The following is a 20781-nucleotide window of genomic DNA, read 5'->3' as shown; positions in this document are numbered from 1 at the left end:
CAAAGGAGGCCCGGTTGAAGTCAACCAGGGACAGGGCCTTCTCAATAACAGCCCCTTGCTGGTGGAACCAGTTACCGGAGGAGGTCAGGGCCCTGCGGGATATTGGACAATTCCGCAGGGCCTGTAAGACAGTCCTCTTCCAGTTGGCCTATAACTGACCGGCCCCAAACCACCAAACTACCAAAATACCGAAGGAAGTGTATAGATCGTATGTTGTTGGACTGATGCACTGTTTTTAATGTTTTAATTTCTTAACTATGTAAATTGCTATTATATTTAAAATTTGAATTCTATGTTAGAATTTTGTATTGTAAGCTGCCCTGAGCCCGCTTCGGTGGAGTAGGGCGGGATATAAATCAAATAAATAATAAATAGATGGAAAGGCCTTGTTCCTTCTCCTTCCCTGCTAGAACTTTCTAGACACCCCTCTCCCCATATTCCTAATTTTATTGATTTGCTATATTCAGGGCTTTCTTTGTAGAAGAAGAAGATGATAATTATGATATTGGATTTACATCCTGCCCTCAGAGTCTCAGAGCGGCTCACAATCTCCTTTCCCTTTCTCCTCTACAACAGACACCCTGTGAGCTAGGTGGGGCTGAGACAGCAGCTGCCCTTTCAAGGACAACTCCTACAAGAGCTACGGCTGACCCAAGGCCATTCCAGCAGCTGCAAGTGGAGGAGTGGAGAATCAAACCCGATTCTCCCAGATAAGAGTCCGCACACTAAACCACTGCACCAAACTGGCTCTCTGTTAGCAGGAACTCCTTTGCCTATTAGGCCACACACCCCTGATGTAGCCAATCCTCCTGGAGCTTACAGCAGGCCCTGTACTAAGAGCCCTGTAAGCTCTTGGAGGATTGGCTACATCAGGAGGGTGTGGCCTAATATGCAAAGGAGTTCCTGCTACAAAAAAAGTCCTGACGTTATTTATACCCCTGCCTTTCTCCCAGGACCTAAGGGAGATCCTACTGCATTAAGGAGATCTAGAAGTCCTTCCCTTCAAAGCGTTCCTTGTTTTAAAAAGCTGGAGATAAAAGCTACCAAGAGGTCCTCCAAGCTGAGAGAACTCAACAAAAGAAATCCTGTTCTGCAGATTTTGCCTGTCTCTGATGTAGGAGAGAAAGGACGGTGCTTGTTCTTTGCCTTACTTGCTGATTCCACTACAGAGATGGAAAAACGACCCACGCACCCACCCTGGTCCTTCCTGGCAGGTGCTTTACCTTTGCTCTCCCTTGGAAGTTGAAGGTGAGGACGTATTCTCCCCGGCGGGTTTCACTCTGTCGGATGAGGAAGACCCCGTGGCCTTCAAGTCCCTGCAGCTGGACCAGTTGGGCAGCTTTGACTCGAGAAATGGGCCCGTGGAACCAGGGGTAGGACGACAGGTACCGGTCAGTCTTCTGGCACGGTGGATCGGATGGGCCAGGCTGCGTCGCACCTGGGAGGGAGAGAGAAGCGGTCGACTTGCTCCGTCAGAAACAGAACTGCTGTGAAATGAACGCATGAAACTGCCTTCTACTGAATCAGACCCTTGGTCCGTCAAAGTCAGTCTTGTCAACTCAGACTGGCAGCAGCTCTCCAGGGTCTCAAGCTGAGGTTTTTCACGCCTACTTGCCTGGACCCTTTTTAGTGGGAGATGCCAGGGATTGAACCTGGGACCTTCTGCTTACCAAGCAGATGCTCTGCCACTGAGCCACAGTCCCATTCATGGCTCTCCAGGGTCTCAAGCTGAGGTTCTTCACGCCTACTTGCTTGGACCCTTTTTAGTTGGAGATGCCAGGGATTGAACCTGGGACCTTCTGCTTACCAAGCAGATGCTCTGCCACTGAGCCACAGTCCCATTCATGGCTCTCCAGGGTCTCAAGCTGAGGTTCTTCACGCCTACTTGCTTGGACCCTTTTTAGTTGGAGATGCCAGGGATTGAACCTGGGACCTTCTGCTTACCAAGCAGATGCTCTACCACTGAGCCACTGTCCCTCCATCTTCCACTCCACCTTCAACTAAATCCAACCCAGCTTTCCTTATGATACATTCTGCATACAGACTGGCCAGGCAAGGAGACAAAGTACCTTGCTTGCAGCGTTCAAAAGTAGGCACACACATTGTCATGGTAATCTACACAACAGCCCTGTAAAGGAGGCCAGAGAGAAAATGCTGACCCAAAGCTACCCTGGAATGAAATTTCAGGGGCTGCAAAGGGATTTGAAGGCCATGAGAACTGGAGGAGAGATAAAGTAAAGGGGGGTTAATATGGAGTAGACGCATGTTTATCTCTTGCAGCATCTTAAAATCATAGAGCCAGAGAAGTTTTTTGGTTTTTTTGGCCCCTGGGTGACACAGAGTGTTGGACTGGATGGGCCACTGGCCTGATCCAACATGGCTGCTCTTATGTTCTTATGTTCTTCCTGAGCTAAGACAAAACTGTGTGAGCCGGTGGCTAAAAAACGAGCCAGCTCTGGCTTAGACAGAACACTGGTTACAAGTACCTTGGCTAAGAGAGTCGGTGCTGCTGCTTGTGGGGCTGGCGGTCACTGTTTCTGAGGGAGACTCGGAGTTCAGCTCAAGATCTGACCTGAGAGAGGAGAAAGAGATATTCCATCTTAGAATATTACATGGCAGTTCGGTGCAGTGGTGAAGTGCGCAGACTCTCATCTGGGAAAACTAGGTTTGATTCCCCACTCCTCCACTTGCAGCTGCTGGAATGGCCTTGGGTCAGTCATAGCTCTTGTAGGAGTTGTCCTTAAAAGGGCAGCTGCTGTAAGAGCCAGTTTGGTGTAGTGGTTAAGTGTGCGGACTCTTATCTGGGAGAACCAGGTTTGATTCCCCACTCCTCCACTTGCACCTGCTAGCATGGCCTTGGGTCCGCCATAGCTCTGGCAGAGGTTGTCCTTGAAAGGACAGCTGCTGTGAGAGCCCTCTCCAGCCCCACCCACCTCACAGGGGGTCTGTTGTGGGGGAGGAAGGGAAAGGAGATTGTGAGCCGCTCTGAGACTCTTCGGAGTGGAGGGTGGGATATAAATCCAATATCTTCATCTACCTCACAGGGTGTCTGTTGTGGGGGAGGAAGGGAAAGGAGATTGTGAGCTGCTCTGAGACTCTTCGGAGTGGAGGGCGGGATATAAATCCAATATCTTCATCTACCTCACAGGGTGTTTGTTGTGGGGGAGGAAGGGAAAGGAGATTGTGAGCCGCTCTGAGACTCTTCGGAGTGGAGGGCGGGATATAAATCCAATATCTTCATCTACCTCACAGGGTGTCTGTTGTGGGGGAGGAAGGGAAAGGAGATTGTGAGCTGCTCTGAGACTCTTCGGAGTGGAGGGTGGGATATAAATCCAATATCTTCATCTACCTCACAGGGTGTCTGTGTTGGGAGGAGGGAAGGTTATGACCACTCTGAGACGCTGAGATTCAGAGTAAAGGACGGGATATAAATCTATTATCTTCTTCTTATCTTATATTTGTGACACTCCTGTGGGTGTGTGGGTGTTAAATGCTGCTAAGTTGCTTCCAAGGTTGATTCCGCACTAACCTTGCTCCACGCCAGGCTTCCGTTTCTTTCCGCTGCAAGCTAGCGATTTTTGCACCAGCTGCTCCGCGCAACCATTTTGCACAGGGAAACCCCACGATTTGCCACGCCAGTGTAAACCTGAAAAAAACAGGTTTACGCTGGGGAACAGCAAATCGCGGGTTTTCCCTGTGCAAAATGTTTGCGCGGAGCAGCTGTTGCAAAAATCGCTAGCTTGCTCCGGAGAGAAACGGAAGCCTGGCGTGGAGCAAGGTTAGTGCGGAATCAGCCCAGTTTCAGTGAGCCTATGAATTCAGGACCTCCAATCGATCCTTAATAGCTTTGCTCAGGTCTCATCAACTGAGGGCTGCGGCTTCCTTGGCTGAGTCCATCCATCCGGGGGTGGGCCTTCCTCTTTTCCAGCGGCCTCTGACCTTTCGCAGCATGACTGTCTTTCCCAGGGACTCTTGTCTTCTCATAATGGGATCCAACACAACAGCTTCAATTTAGTCATTTTAACTTCTAGGGAGAGGTCAGGCTTGGTTTGGTCTAGAACCCACGGATGTGTCCTTTCGGCAGCCCACGGTTTACTATTTTCTGCCTGTCATGTATCAATGTATCTCAAACTTCCACCACTTTTATGAACGTCTGAAGCTGCCTTCTACTGAATCAGACCCTCAGTCCATCAAAGTCAGTCTTGTCTACTCAGACTGGCAGCGGCTCTCCAGGGTCTCAAGCTGAGGTTTTTCACGCCTACTTACCTGGACCCTTTTTAGTTGGAGATGCCGGGGATTGAACCTGGGACCTCCTGCTTACCAAGCAGATGCTCTGCCACTGAGCCACCATCTCTCCCCTGCTCTCCAGGGTCTCAAGCTGAGGTTTTTCATGCCTACTTGCCTGGACCCTTTTGAGTTGGGAGATGCTGGGGATTGAACCTGGGACCTTCTGCTTACCCTGGGACCTTCTATACCCCCTGAGCCACGATCCCTCCCATACATATGAACATATGAAGCTGCCTTCTATTGAATCAGAGCCTCAGTCCATCAAAGTCAGTCTTGTCTACTCAGACTGGCAGCGGCTCTCCAGAGTCTCACCAAGCTGAGGTTCTTCACACCTACTTGCCTGGATCCCTTTTAGTTGGAGATGCCGGGGATTGAACCTGGGACCTTCTGCTTACCAAGCAGATGCTCTACCACTGAGCCACTGTCCCTCCATCTTCCACTCCACCTTCAACTAAATCCAACCCAGCGTTCCTTATGATACATTCTGCATACAGACTGGCCAGGCAAGGAGACAAAGTGCCTTGCTTGCAGCATTCAAAGTGTGTAGGCGCACACATTGTCATGGTAATCTACACAACAGCCCTGTAAAGGAGGCCAGAGAGAAAATGCTGACCCAAAGCTACCCTGGAATGAAATTTCAGGGGCTGAAAAGGGATTTGAAGGCCATGAGAACCAGAGGAGAGATAAAGTAAAGGGGGGGATTAATATGGAGTAGATGCATGTTTATCTCTTGCAGCATCTTAAAATCATAGAGCCAGAGAAGTTAGAAGTTCATCTGTTGCTTCAAAAAGGCAAAGAGTCCAGTGGCACCTTTAAGACTGACAACGTTTAGCGTAGCATAAGCTTTTGAAAAACACAGCTCTCTTCTCAGATGCATCTGAGGAAGAGAGCTGTGTTTCTCAAAAGCCTATGCTACAATAAAAACTGCTTGTCTTAAAGGTGTTACTAACTAGCATCTTAAAAGAGTGCCTCTAGGCATTCAAAGCAGTGGGTGAGAGACTGGGAAGAGAGACATACCTGGACTTGGGAGGAGAGAAAGGAGACCTACTGCAAGGAGAGAATTCAAAAGAAGGGAGTGGGTTGGATGCTGCACATCTGTTCCCCTAATGGTGGTGCTTTCCCCTGGTGCAAGGAAGCACCTCCCCCCCCCCCCCGGTCGATAGAATCGATCCACGACAGAATGTGTTTAAAGTTAAAGTTGCTTTCTTTCTACCTCCCCCAAACTCTATCTCTCCCTCTCTGTCTTGCAGCTCTCAAACATCTGATGTTTATTCTATGTGGCTCTTATGTTAATCAAGTTTGGCAGCTCCTGGGGTAATAGGAATTGTAGCTCATGACATAAGAACTGAAGTTCTGAGCTCCACCATCTGGGGTTCTGCACAGCTTACTCTGCAGTATTTCTTAACCATTCTGTAGCAACTCTAATCCCTTCTGATGAGCAGAGCTTTGAGTCTCTGAACAATTCTGATGGTCTCTGAGGTGCTTCTGGACTTGCACCCAGCTCAATCCTGCAATTCTTTCCTGGGGAACTGCAAAAAACTACCGAGAGTGAAGAAGAAGAATTGCAGATTTATACCCTGCCCTTCTCTCTGAATCATAGAGTGGCTTACAATCTCCTTTATCTTCTCCCCCCATAACAGGCACCCTGTGAGGAAGGTGGGGCTGAGAGGGCTCTCACAGCAGCTGCCCTTTCAAGGACAACCTCTGCCAGAACTACGGCTGACCCAAGGCAATTCCAGCAGCTGCAAGTGGAGGAGTGGGGAATCAAACCCGGTTCTCCCAGAGAAGAGTCCACACACTTAAGCACTACACCAAACTGGCTTTCAGAAGACAGACACCCTGTGAGGTGGGTGGAGCTGAGAGAGCTCTGACAGAAGCTGCCCTTTCAAGGACAACCTCTGCCAGAGCTATGGCTGACCCAAGGCCATGCCAGCAGCTGCAAGTGGAGGAGTGGGGAATCAAACCCGGTTCTCCCAGATAAGAGTCCGCACAGTTAACCACTGCACCAAATTGGTTCTCCCCCCCCCCCCGCCCCCAATCCTCTGTAGCATCTGAGGTTTCTCTGGGCATCACACACGTACATACACACACACACGCAAGTGGAAACTTTATTTTTGGAGCCATGAGGGCTAGAACCTTCCTGATTTCAAAAGCAAGCAGAGTTTCTCAGGAAGTTCGGATTCTGCAGGGCTATCTCACACCCCCAGCCCCAAGGAAGGCCTTACCCCCGACGGAAGCATTCTTTGATTTCAGACATCCAGGAATGAAGCTGCTGCTCGTCTCCAGCCTCAAATATGACGTCTGTGGAGGCGTTCACCTGGGGAGGTGGGAAGAAGGGGCAGAAAGATATTTCAGAAGCAGGACAGCAATACCTTTTGCTGCAGCCAAAAGACCAACAGATCTTGCCAACAAAGCGTCTGCCAGCCAGACGAGGCCAGCTAGGCGACTGCCTGGGGCAGGGATGTCAAACTCATTTGTTATGAGGGCCGGATCTGACATCGATGAGACCTTGTTGAGCCGGGCCATGGTGTAATGGCAGGTAGCAGAGAGTAGAAAAAGTAGAGAAAGAAGTCCTTTTCTCCCTTTCTCACAGTACAAGAACTCGTGGGCATTCAATTAAATTGCTGAGCAGTCGGGTTAAAACGGATAAAAGGAAGCCCTTCTTCACCCAAAGGGTGATTAACATGTGGAATTCACTGCCAGTTTGGTATAGTGGTTAAGTGTACAGACTCTTATCTGGGAGAACCGGGTTTGATTCCCCACTCCTCCACTTGCTCCTGGTAGCATGGCCTTGGGTCAGCCATAGCTCTGGCATAGGTTGTCCTTGAAAGGGCAGCTGCTGTGAGAGCCCTCTCCAGCCCCACCCACCTCACAGGGTGTCTGTTGTGGGGGAGGAAGGGAAAGCAGATTGTGAGCCGCTCTGAGACTCTTCGGAGTGGAGGGCGGGATATAAATCCAATATCTTCTTCTTCTTCTTCACAGGAGGTGGTGGCGGCTACAAGCATAGCCAGCTTCAAGAGGGGATTGGATAAAAATATGGAGCAGAAGTCCATCAGTGGCTATTAGCCACAGTGTGTGTGTGTGTGTGTGTGTGTATATATATATATGTGTGTGTGTGTGTATGTGTGTATATGTATGTATGCATATGTGTGTATACACACACACACACATACATACATTGGCCACTATGTGACACAGAGTGTTGGACTGGATGAGCCATTGGCCTGATCCAACATGGCTTCTCTTATGTTCTTATGTGACACAGGGTGTTGGATTGGATGGGCCATTGGCCTGATCCAACATGGCTTCTCTTATGTTCTTACGTGACACAGAGTGTTGGAATGGATGGGCCATTGGCCTGATCCAACATGGCTTCTCTTAGGTTCTTATGTCTGATGCAGTAATGCTCTGTATTCTTTGTGCGTGTGGGGGGCACAGTGGGAAGGCTTCTAATGTCCTGGCCCCACTGGTGGACCTCCTGATGGCACTTGGGTTTTTTGGCCACTGTGGGACACAGAGTGTTGTACTGGATGGGCCATTGGCCTGATCCAACATGGCTTCTCTGATGTTCTTATGTTCTTAGAGATATAAACTTTATAAATTTATAAAGGACACAGACAAACACAAAGATTTTTTTAAAAGCTTAAAATAAAACATGCTTCAAACATTAGCACTCGTTGGTCTTGAAGGTGCTTTCTCTGTATCTCTCCTGTGCAATCCAGGGCACTGGGCAAAGGAAGCTCTGCCTCTTTCCTTTCTCCCCCAGAGGACCAGGAGGGGGAGGAGCCTCAGCCAATAGAAGGAAGAGAGGCTTGGCTCAGTAGCTCTGCTGTGTGATTGAGAGAGCCTGACAAAGCAAGCTCTGCCCCCCTCCCGTTTGTCCCCAAGGGAGGAACCCTTATCCAGTTGAGAAAACAGAGGCTTTGCTTTGTAGCTCCTGTGCAATTGAGCAAGCCTTGCAAAGTAAGCTTTGATGCAGAGGAGGCAAGAGAGAGGGAGAAGGAAGCAGACACCAGCCAGTTGCTCCGGGGCCTGATAGGAGCCCTCCAGGGGCCTGATTTGGCCCTCGGGTTGCATGTTTGACACCCCTGGCCTAGGGTGCTGGCTTTCTGGGGGCACCAAACTGGGCACCTCCCCCGCAATGTGACTCGGTGATGTTATCACCGCCAAGGGAGCACCACAAGTTAGCTTCGCCCATGGTGCTAGGCAGTCAGACTCCACTTGGTCAGATTCACACACAGTTAATGGACTCTTGACAACATGGAACCCAAACCAGGCGCTGCTCCAACTGAGCTCAAACGATGCCCGTCTAGATCATCAGGGCACCAAGCATCTGCCTCTCCCAGAAATCCCCAGAAGCCTGGGCTACTCTGCGTCAACGAAAGAGCCCACATGGTTGGAATTCTGCACCCAGACGGCAGCCGCACAGACCACCTTGCCGGGGAAAGTTGGGCACGTCTGTCTCTCCTCCTTCCTGCTTCGGTGGGGACCACGAGGCCCACGTGGCCAAGCACTGCCCATCTCCTTCTTACCTTGAGCACAAAGGTGTGGAGGTTATCAGGCATCTCCAGGCGGGTGCACCGTCGGATTTCCTGGATGGCTGAGCAGGGAGTCTGCAGCTTTGGCTTAGAACACTGCAAGGAGAGGCAGAAGAGACCATGGTGAGCCCAGCGGTAGCTCTACCCCAGAGATTAGACCAAGGCCAAGACCAGGCCAGCTCCATGCAGGAGTGATTTTAAATTTTGGGTTTTATGTTTTTAATGTGTGTGGTTATATCTGTTGTCAGCCACCTTGGGCTCTGTCAGGAAGAAAGGCAGCTAATAAATGTTTTATAGAAAATAATCTGCTTGCTCAGTTCCCTACACAGGGCAAACGGCCAGACCCTACGCCAAAGGATCCAGGGACAGAAATCTGACATCAAGCATCAGAACACTGAGAAACCTATAGGTAAACATTTCAGCCCCCCAGGGGCACTCAATGCCTCGAAGTAGCTGTTTTACTGCAAAGGAATTTCAGAAACAGACTGAAATGGGAGATTACTGAATTACAAATTATTACAACATTCGGAACAAGGATTATGGATCCCCCAGGGCTTAACAGAGATGTCGGGTTCTTTATCTCAACTGCACATGCTAAGTCATTCAGTTCTCACGTCTGTTCATTGTCAAGAGTCACTCCATCTTGTTCCTCTTGTCATGTGTATTCAATTGTACAATGCTATGCTGTGCTTTAATGCTATGCTGCGCTTGCTACAAAAGATTCTACCCAGAATTAAACTTTGTTTATCTTAAAGGTTCCCCTGGACTTGGTTCAACCTGCTTGTTCGCAAGCCCCCGTTATAACCCTTCTTCAATCCTCCCCCCTCCAAAGGCCCAAATAAGCTTAAGCATTTCCTCATATCAAAGATTTCAGGTTTTCATGGCTGGTAACATCATTAGGGTTTGTAGAATCTTTCGGGATCAAGTGCCGTGTTCTACTGGAGAAAGTTTTCCTTCCAGACGTTTCGTTCTCAGCTGCGGAGAACATCCTCAGTGGTGTTGCAGCCGGAGCAGGCGCTCAAACCTTCTTGGCTGCTGTGCATTGTCCACTCAATGCACAGCAGCCAAGAAGGTCTGAGCGCCTGCTCCAGCTGCAACGCCACTGAGGATGTTCTCCGCAGCTGAGAACGAAACGTCTGGAGAGATCCCGAAAGATTCTACAAACCCTAATCATTTCCTCATAGGTACCACTTCCCCACAGCCCACCTGGCTGCTACCTTGCAATTTTAAAAATAAATTAAAAAAGCTTCCTTCCCAAAGAAAAAGCATTTTGCTCATGCTCAGAGGCACTCAGTTATGGCATGGCACTCATATCCCCTCCTCTCGATTGGCTGGCTTCTCAAGACTTCTTGCGAAGAGATACAGATGCAAGATGCAACCGTGAAATCTGTGCCTTCAGTTTAAACGAGCCCACAGACTGCAAAAGCTTGCAGGATTTCTGGGCAATGCGCAGAGTGCCTCTGTGAAGAGGGTGCACCTTCCCCACCCAAGGTGAGCTGTGGAGCTTTTCTCCTCCCCAAGGAAGCAGACGCCCTAGAGAGGGTTTGCCTACAAGTAAGGCAGAGTGAATTCAATGAGACTTCCTAGAGCAAGGGTGCCCAAACTTGCTTAACGTAAGAGCCAAATAGAATAAACGTCAGATGTTTGAGAGCCGCAAGACATGGACATCAGGGCCGAGGGACACAAATAGATGGTGGAGAGAGGAAGGAGGAAGAGGTGGAAAGAAAGCAACTTTAAAAGCATTCTCCAAACCACTGGCTGGCTTTGCTGGAAGAACCTCCTCCCCAAGGAAGCAGATGCCCAAGAGCAGGAGTCCCCAACTCCTGGGATGTGGACCAGTACCGGTCCGTGGCCTGTTAGCAACTGGGCCGTGAGTTGTATAATTATTTCATTATATATTACAATGTAGTAATAATAATATTGCTATACATACTGTTTATAAGGTTTATTATATTATTATAAGGTAATAATTGCTAATAGATACTGTTATAAGGTTTGATGTTTTTTAAGGTTTTTAAATGTTTTGAATGTTTTAACTGCTTATATATTTAAATGCTAATTTAATGTTATGTCTCATTATCTGTTGTGAGCCGCCTTGAGCCACCTTTGGTGGGAAGGGCGGGATATAAGTCATAAATAAATAAATAAATAATAAGATACTGGATTTATATCCTGCCCTCCACTCCGAATCACAGAGTGCCTCACAATCTCCTATATCTTCCCCCCCCACACACACACACACAACAGACACCCTAAGCAGCTGCCCTTTCAAGGACAACTCCCGCGATAGCTCTGGCTAACCCAAGGCCATTCCAGCAGCTGCAAGTGGAGGAGTGGGGAATCAAACCTGGTTCCCCCAGATAAATACTTAACCACCACGCCAAAAGAAAATGCACAATTGTATTGTTCCAAAACCATCCCCCCCACCAGTCTGTGGAAAAATTGTCTTCCACAAAACCAGTCCCTGGGGCCAAGAAGGTTGGGGACCGCTGCCCTAGAGAGGTTTTGCTGCTCCAGAGGCAACCGGTGTGTGTGGAGAGTGGAAGAAGCGGAAGAAGCCAGGCCGGCTGGACAGCAGACAGCCTCCCCCCCTCCAAGCGAGCAGGCAGGCAGCCTGGCCAAAAGGCCTGCGTGTGCCCAAAGAGCCTGGTCTGGAAAGGGTCCACGGCTCTGCGTCATCCCAGGGCTGGCAGCTGGACAGCGGAGCGGGCAACATTCCAGATGGACAGCAAGCCGACTGGCAAGGTGGTGCACGCTGGGCCAAGGGGCAGACTGCCAAAGGGCATCGGTTCATTTGTCACGGTGGGGAGGATCCAGGCCTCTCTGCTGTAGCTTCAGTCCCCATAAACACCCCCCCCACACACACACAAGAACTCAGAAGAGAAATTGGTCTTCCCGGTTTCCCTTCTCAGCCAGGACACTCTTAACCAGTGTTCCCACTAAGCTGAGTTAGTGTGAGCTGGCTCACAGTTTTTTAGCGTCCAGCTCACAGCAGTATGTGCGAAAAGGATCTAGGGGTCTTAGTGGATCATACGCTGAACATGAGTCAACAGTGTGATGCGGTGGCTAAAAAGGCAAATGCAATTTTGGGCTGTATCAACAGAAGTATAGCGTCCAGATCACGTGATGTGATGGTGTCGCTTCAGTCTGCTCAGGTAAGACCTCACCTGGAGTCTTGTGTTCAGTTTTGGGCACCACATTTTAAGAAGGATCTAGACAAGCTGGAACGGGTCCAGAGGAGGGTGACGAAGACGGTGAGGGGTCTGGAGACCAAGTCCTATGAGGAAAGGTTGAAGGAGCTGGGGATGTTTAGCCTGGAGAGGAGGCGGCTGAGAGGTAATAGGCTCACCATCTTCAAGTACTAGAAGGGCTGTCATCTACAGGATGGTGTGGAATTGTTTTCTGTGGCCCCGGAAGGTAGGACCAGAACCAATGGGTTGAAATTAAATCAAAAGACTTTCGGGCTCAACGTTAGGAAGAACCTCCTGACCGTCAGAGCAGTTCCTCAGTGGAACAGGCTTCCTCGGGAGGTGGTGGGCTCTCCTTCCTTGGAGGTTTTTAGACAGAGGCTAGATGGCCATCTGACAGCAATGAGGATCCTGTGAATTTAGGGGGAGGTGTTTGTGAGTTTCCTGCATTGTGCAGAGGTTGGACTAGATGACACTAGAGGTACCTTCCAACTCTATGATTCTGTGATTCACACATTTTGGTCTTAGCTCAAGAAGGATGGCCCCAAAGCAAACTAATTTATAAAAAGAAAAAAGACCCCTGTGCAAGCACCCGTCGTTTCCGACTCTGGGGTGATGTCGCATCATGACGTTTTCATGGCAGACTTTTTGCGGGGTGGTTTGCCCTTGCCTTCCCCAGTTATCTATGCTTCCCCCACCCTCCCCAGCAAGCTGGGTCCTCATTTGACCGACCTCAGAAGGATGGAAGGCTGAGTCATCCTTGAGCCGGCAACCTGAACCCAGCTTCCGCCGGGATTGAACTCAGGTCGTGAGCAGACAGCTTGGACTGCAGTACTGCAGCTTTACCACTCTGCACCACGGGGCTCCTACTTAAACAGCTCCATGAAAAGTCCATGCAAGGGCTCCTGGTTATTTAAGGGCAGGCAAGGGAAAGGAAAGGTCCCCTGTGCAAGCACCAGTCGTTTCCGACTCTGGGGTGATGTTGCTTTCGCGACGTTTTCACGGCGTGGTTTGCCCTTGCCTTCCCCAGTCATCTACCCTTTTCCCCCAGCCAGCTGGGTACTCATTTGACCGACCTCGGAAGGATGGAAGGCTGAGTCAACCTTGAGCCGGCTACCTGAACCCAGCTTCCGCCGGGATCAAACTCAGGTCGTGAGCAGAGCTTAGGACTGCAGTACTGCAGCTTTACCACTCTGCGCCACGGGCTCAAACTCATCGATGCAGCAGCCAAATCACTCGCTCATCACTTTAATTAATGCCAGTAGCGCACAAAGGAGAATTTTTGCTCCCAAGCTTAGGGAGAACATCGCTCTTAATATCCAGCCACTGGCACCGAACGGCTCTCGTGCAGCCGTAAAGTTAGAAGGCTTATAAAATCCAGAGTCTGAATCCAGGGAAACAGCGACTGGGGAAGGAATGAGTCTGGTCTCCCACTTTGCGCAGTGGGAGAAATAAGAACCAGCCTTGACTTCCAGACAAAGCTCTCTGCGCCAGCCGCTTCTACCCCGCACCGCCGGTTTCGGCACACCATCATAGTTTCCCTGGCTGGGATCCTGGCTGGGAAAAGTACACAGCTTCCATCCGTCCTCATTGGCCTGAGTTTGAAAACCTCCCCGATCCCAGCTTCCTCCTCTCTACCTACAAAGCAAGAGTCCTTTCAGACCACCAAAGTTTTATTCAGAATGGAAGCTTTCATGTGCTAGAAGCAGATTTTGTCAGACAATAGTATGGAACGGCAAGCGGTCCTAAATATAAAGCGGGCAGTGAGTTAGTATGCAGAGTCATGGAAAAGAGTCACAAGTTGGGGGTCTGGTGTTTGTTAGTTTATGTCAACTGGGCTGAAACAACAACGAGGGGTAATTAAGTTGGAATAGCAGATTGATGTCCATGTGTTAAACCCATTAAGTAGCCTGGGTGTGAAGTGCAAGAAATGAGAATCTGTTGTAATGCGAGCTCTGGGTTCAAATGAGAGCATAGGTTTCTCAGAGGTTCGATTTAAGCATGTAACCCACACATAAAACATAATTCTAGTTTGCCGTTAAAAAGAAATACATTAAAATATAGCGGAAGATGGGTTAGTATATGTAACGAGATAAACAACCAGTATCCCTATTTGAGTATGTCAATACAAAGAACATTATTCTGATACACAATTCTAACAGAAAAATATATTGGGATATTGTGGATCTATAGCTGTACCTGGTGAAAGTGGGTTTAGTATATGTAATGAGATAACAGCCCTGGGCTGTTCTAGACCAAAAAGTTTGTCTGACGACAACAGGGGCAGTCAGAAACTTAACAGGATCGTTCCACTTCAAACCTGAGTGGGCTTCCATGGGGTCGGGAGGGGGGGCATTGCTTTCTCCCCGTTTGCTTCCAACCACAATCATGTGTGGTCGCCTTCCCTCTTGCAAGCACACTGGTCCCAAAGACTGAAAGAACATAGAACAGAAGAGAACAGAAGCCATGTTGGATCAGACCAATGGCCCATCCAGTCCAACACTCTGTGTCACACAGTGGCAAAAAAACAAACAAACACCAAGTGCCATCAGGAAGTCCACCAGTGGGGCCAGGCCACTAGAAGCCCTCCCACTGTGCCCCCCCCCAAGCAACAAGAATACAGAGCATCCCTGCTCCAGACAGAGAGTTTCAACAATAGGCTGTGGCTAATAGCCACTGATGGACCTCTGGTCCATATGCTTATCCAATCCCACACTGAAGCTGGCTATGCTTGTAGCCGCCACCACCTCCTGCGACAGTGAATTCCATATGTTAATCACCCTTTGGGTGAAGTACTTCCTTTTATCCGTTCTAACCCGACCGCTCAACAATTTCATTGAATGCCCACGAGTTCTCGTATTGTGAGAAAGGGAGAAAAGTCCTTCTTTCTCTACCTTCTCTATCCCATGTATAATCTTGTAAATTTCTATCATGTCACCCCGCAGTCGACGTTTCTCCAAGCTCAAGAGCCCCAAGCGTTCTAACCTTTCTTCATAGGGAAAGTGTTCCAACCCTTTAATCATTCTAGTTGCCTTTCCCCGCACTTTTCCCAATGCTAGAATATCCTTTTTGAGGTGCGGTGATCGAATTGCACACAGTACTCCAAATGAGACCACACCATCGATTGATACAAGAATTATCGTCATGAACTGGGCTGGGAATCATCAATGTTAAAAAACGAATGTCCCACTTGGGAAAAATAACACCAGAGCAACCAGATTCTGCAAGCAAAACAGAACAGATGCAGGAACCTGCTTTATACAGAGCCAAGCCACTAGTCCATTGAGACTACAATTGTCATCTCAGACGGGCAGCAGCTCTTGTAGTTCTCGAGTGGAAGTCTTTCACGTCACCTGTTACCTGCTCTTTTTAAATGGAGATGTCGAGGATTGAACCTGGGACATTCTGCATGCCAAACAAGTGCTCTATCACTGAGCCACAGCCCCATTCATGGCTGTCCAGGGTCTCAAACTGAGGTTTTTCACACCTGGACCCTTTTTAGTTGGAGATGCCAGGGATTGAACCTGGGACCTTCTGCTTACCAAGCAGATGCTCTGCCACTGAGCCACAGCCCCATTCATGGCTCTCCAGGGTCTCAAGCTGAGGTTCTTCATGCCTACTTGCGTGGACCGTTTCTAGTTGAAGATGCCGGGGATTGAACCTGGGACCTTCTGCTTACCAAGCAGTTGCTCTACTGCTGAGCCACAGCCACTACCCATTCCAGGCTGTCTCATACCAAATCAGACCCTTGGTCCATCTAGGTAAGTCTTGTCTACTCAGACTGGCAGCAGCTCTCCAAGGTCTCAGGTGGAACTCCATCACATCATGTATTACCTTATCCTTTTGAAGTGGAGATGCCGGGGATTGAACCTGAGACTTTCTGCATGCCAAGTATGTGTTCTACCACTGAGCCACGGTCCCTTCCTTTTCTGTGAAGCTGTCTTCTACTGAATCGGACCATCATGGTCAATATTGTCTACTCGGATTGCCAGCAGCTGTCCAAGGTCTCAGTTTGCTGTAATGGTTACGTGTGCAGACTCTTATCTGGGATTCCCCACTCCTCCACTTGCAGCTGCTGGAATGGCCCTGGGTCAGCTATAGCTCTCATAGGAGTGGTCCTTGAAAGGGCAGCTTCTGTCAGAGTTCCCTCAGCCCCACCCATCTCAGAGGGTGTCTGTTGTGGGGGGAGAACATGTAGGAGATTGTAAACCTCTGAGTCTCTGATTCAGAGAGAAGGGCGGGGTATAAATCTGCAGTCTTCTTCTTCTTCTTCTCCTTCTTCTTCTGGCTGCGGTCTTCCACATCACCTGCTACTTGATCTTCTTAACTGGAGATGCTGCTGGAGATTGAACGTGGGACCTTCTGCCTGCCAAGCTTGCATTCTGCAAAACATGGCTCTACATCCTCTGCTTAGTCTGTTCTGATAGCCGTGGCACCCTCCACAATTCTCTGTCCTGCCCCCCAAACCCCATCTGACCTACTCATCCATCCCAGATTTTGAGATTTTGCCAACTGGAACTCCCTTTGTTACGCCTAAGCCTACTTGAAGGTTGAAGGGCATGTTTAGCCTGGAGAGGAGGCAGCTGAGAGGTGATATGATCACCATCTTCAAGTCCTTGAAGGGCTGTCATAGAGAGGATGAGGGGTCTGGAGAGGCATGTTTAGCCTGGAGAGGAGGTGGCTGAGAGGTGATAGGATCACCATCTTCAAGTCCTTGAAGGGCTGTGATAGAGAGGATGGGGTGGAATTGTTTTCTGTGGCCCTGGAAGGTAGGACCAGAACCAAGGGGTTGAAATTAAATCAGAAGTGTTTCCAGCTCAACATGAGGAAGAACTTCCTGACAGTTAGAGCGGTTCCTCAGTGGAACCGGCTTCCTCCTCGGGAGGCGGTGGGCCCTCCTTCCTTGGAGGTTTTTCAACAGAAGCTAGACGGCCCTCTGACAGCAATGAAGATCCTGTGAATTTAGGGGGAGGTCTTTGTGAGTTTCCTGCATTGTGCAGCGGGTTGGACTAGATGACCCTGGAGGTCCCTTCCAACTCTGTGATTCTAGGATTCTACTTGGAGATAGGGAGAGCCCAGGATTTAGACTTTAGAGATCCCTCTAGCCAAGCCACTCACAATATGGAAACCCAAATTCTGTGTTGGAATAGCCTAGCACCGGAGGCTGGACTGTCCAAAGCTCCCGTCAATGGGCTCGCTATCCTTTGCCATCAGCTATACCCAGACATTCCTTCTGGATGGCATAAATGTAGACTGCAAGTGTGTGCCACAGATGCAGGGCCCTGTCCCTGTGCCAGAGAAGGGACGGTGGCTCAGTGGTAGAGCATCGGTTTGGTAAGTAGAAGTTCCCAGGTTCAATCCCCGGCATCTCCAGCTAAAAAGGGTCCAGGAAAGTAGGCACAAAAAAACTCAGCTTGAGACGCTGGAGAGCTGCTGCCAGTCTGAGTAGACAAGACTGACTTTGATGGACCGAGGGTCTGATTCAGTAGAAGGCAGCTTCAGATGTTCATATGTATGGGAGGGATCGTGGCTCAGGGGTAGAGCATCTGCTTGGTAAGCAGAAGGTCCCAGGTTCAATCCCCGGCATCTCCAACTCAAAAGGGTCCAGGCAAGTAGGCATGGAAAACCTCAGCTGGAGACCCTGGAGAGCCGCTGTCAGTCTGAGTAGACAAGACTGACATTGATGGACCGAGGGTCTGAGTCAGTAGAAGGCAGCTTCATATGTCCATGCCCAGCTCTGAGAAGTGTGGGAAAAAGGCAAGAACTGGCTCCGCTCTTTGCTTTGGAGTCTGGAGTCCTGGCATCCCGTCCTTGAATCCGGGTGCAAGTGACGCACGGAGTGCAGGAAGCCGACGCAAGTGGTTTAGCAGGCAGACCGTTTCCAGCCCCAGCTGATACTCGGATTTTCCAGGCAGGGAGCCTTCAGAGATTCTCTTGGCCGAGAGGGGCAGACGTGACTCACTCGCGTTTCACAAGCAGGCGAGGAGACACACGGATCCAGCCACAGCCATTTGCAAAAGGGCACTGGTAGCCAGGTGGAGCACCAAAGCCAAGAATCCTGGCAGATGCACCCCATCGGATGGGGTGAGGAGGGAGGGGGGAGCCCAGAGGGGCTGGGTGAAGGAAGTTTCTGGAGAAGAAAGTCCATGGGCCAAAAACATTCCTGGAGCTACAGGAAGCTGCACAGCTGTTGGGGATTTCAGCATCTGGGAAACCGCTTGGTGATGGAGAAAACTCCCCCCCACTCTGCACACATGCCCCCGCCAGGAAATGGGAGGAAGATTGATTCCCTTGTCCCTAAATGGAACGTGTGATGAGAAAACAGAGGCTGCGCAGGAGAGGAGGGGAGCCAACAGCCCCAGGAATTCCCACCCCCACCCCTAGCCAAGAAGTGAAGGCAGCAAAAGGAGGCTACTTGCCCCCCCCCCCAAAAAACCCTACTATTAAGTCCTGCAAATTCAAGGAAGAATTTGTGTGGGTTTGCTGGGGGAGGGGGGTAGTGTTTCCTCTAACCTGAGTTAGTGTCAGCTAACCTCCGGCTCACACATTTTTGTCTCAGCTCAGGAAGGATGCCCGCAGAGCACAATCATGGATGCAGCAGCTCAAAGCTTTCATGCCAGTAGCTCACAAAGTAGAATTTTTGCTCGCAAGACTCTGCGGCTTGGAGGGAACATTGGGGGAGTGCAGCGAAAGGTGTGAGGTAGACTAAATTTCCCCAGCCCAAATATCATTTTCGAATTCGTAGACCCCACCGCTCAAAATCACCTTCCCTGCTCAGTCAATTCCCCTTCCTTCTCAACCTCAATTTTTTGCCCGGTAAGGCAAAAATGAGGAACTCTGGTGGCAACAGGGGTGGGGTGGAGAGAGCAACGTAAAAAGAATCCACAACCGTTTTCCTCATCTGAGCTTCTGCATGTGCCATTTGCCAAAATGGACCAAACTCGTGAGCACTCAATGAAATTGCTGAGCAGTCGGGTTAGAACGGATAAAAAGTAGTCCTTCTTCACCCAAAGGGTGATTAACATGTGGAACTCACTGCCACAGGAGGTGGTGGCAGCTACAAGCCTAGACAGCTTCAAGAGGGGTTTGGATAAAAATATGGAGCAAAGGTCCATCAGTGGCTATTAGCCACACCATATTGTTGGAACTGTCTGGGGCAGTGATGCTCTGTATTCTTGGTGCTTGGTGGGGGGGGGGCAAAGTGGAACGGCTTCTAGCCCCACTTGTGAACCTCCTTTTTTTTGGCCCCTGTGTTACACAAAGTGTTGTACTGGATGGGCCATTGGACTGATCCAACATGGCTTCTCTTATGTTCTTATGTGACACAGAGTGTTGGACTGGATGGGCCATTGGCCTGATCCAACATGGCTTCTCTTATGTTCTTATGTGACACAAAGAGTTGGACTGGATGGGCCATTGGCCTGATCCAACATGGCTTCTCTTCTGTTCTTATGTGACACAAAGAGTTGGACTGGATGGGCCGTTGGCCTGATCCAACATGGCTTCTCTTATGTTCTTATGTGACACAGAGAGTTGGACTGGATGGGCCATTGGCCTGATCCAACATGGCTTCTCTTATGTTCTTAAACGTCAGATGTTTGAGAGCTGCGAGGGAGGGAGGCAGATGGGGAGAGAGGAAGGAGGGAGAGGTGTATAGAAAGCAACTTTAAATGCATTCACCAAGCCACCAGCTGGCATGGCTTGGAGAAACGATTTAAAGAGAGAAATGCCTTTTCCAAGTTGGCCCAAGAGACACAATATGTGGGAATGAGCCACGTGTGGCCACCTCCGGACTAGGGGCTGAGAGACTCAGGTCTGAATCCCCGTTCTGTGACAGAAGCTCACTGGTTGACCTTGGATAAATTTCCCCCTGAACCTACCCCAAAGGTGTGGATAAAAATGGAGGAGGAGGATGACAATATGTAAGCTGCCTAGAACCCCACTGGGGAGAAAGGCGGGATGAACATATGAACATATGAAGCTGCCTTATACTGAATCAGACCCTCGGTCCATCAAAGTCAGTATTGTCTTCTCAGATTGGCAGCGGCTTTCCAGGGTCTCAAGCTGAGGTTTTTCATACCTATTTGCCTGAAGCCTTTTTTGGAGATACCAGGGATTGAACCTGGGACCTTCTGCTTCCCAAGCAGATGCTCTACCACTGAGCCACCGTCCCTCCCCTTAAATGTAACGTCCTGGGAGGCGAAATGCATATTCAGGTTTCCTTTTGCCCCAAGAAGCGGATGAGGCTGAAACCCCCAAATATTCCCTCCTTCGGGCCTATCTGGGAATAGGTAAACTTCTGCTTTCCATCTCGGTCATGCTCTTTTCCTTCCAAGTTTCACATCCTTCTCGGGTCGAAGGGATGGTGAGCCACAGGCGAGCGAGCGATTCGGGAGCCAGACTCCTCGGAAAGGGCAGCGACCTCCGACCTGTCTGCTCTTTCCCCTGTCAGGGAAGAGGGCTGGCCTGGGTGGAGGAGCCCAGGACCCTAACCCAAGGAGGGAGGGGGGGTCTCCCGTCGCCTCTTCCCACCAACACGATGCATTTGTCCAGGGCTCTGCTCTCCCAACAGCATTGGTCTGGGGGGGGGGGCTTTCCCTCCTTGTTAGGGACAGAGGAAAGGTAGGTGGGGGGTGGGAAGAGGGCTGGCAAAGTCAGCCTGTCCCAGGGCTGCGAAATCATTTGTTCCGAACGGCGAGAGCATTCCTTCGCAGGGCTGTCGTAAGCTCCTTTCTCTAAAGAGGGGCCTGTTAAAAGCACCATCGCGA

General features: G+C 49.9%; 1 protein-coding gene across 1 annotated transcript in view; it reads right to left on the bottom strand.

Annotated features, from left to right (window-relative positions):
* Window positions 1-20781, bottom strand: part of SH2B3 (SH2B adaptor protein 3) — a 107063-nt gene that overhangs the window by 4184 nt on the left and 82098 nt on the right. The window contains exons 2-5 of the mRNA XM_060249359.1: window positions 8820-8921; window positions 6513-6604; window positions 2487-2572; window positions 1224-1438 (exon numbers count right to left, since the gene is read on the bottom strand). Of these exons, the coding sequence (XP_060105342.1) occupies window positions 1224-1438; window positions 2487-2572; window positions 6513-6604; window positions 8820-8921 (495 nt within the window). The remainder of the gene's footprint in view (window positions 1-1223; window positions 1439-2486; window positions 2573-6512; window positions 6605-8819; window positions 8922-20781) is intronic.

The sequence above is a fragment of the Heteronotia binoei genome, chromosome 11 (assembly GCF_032191835.1).
Source record: "Heteronotia binoei isolate CCM8104 ecotype False Entrance Well chromosome 11, APGP_CSIRO_Hbin_v1, whole genome shotgun sequence".
NCBI lineage: Eukaryota > Metazoa > Chordata > Lepidosauria > Squamata > Gekkonidae > Heteronotia > Heteronotia binoei.
The sequence above is the reverse complement of the archived record's forward strand: the minus strand, read 5'-3'. Positions and strand labels throughout refer to the sequence as shown.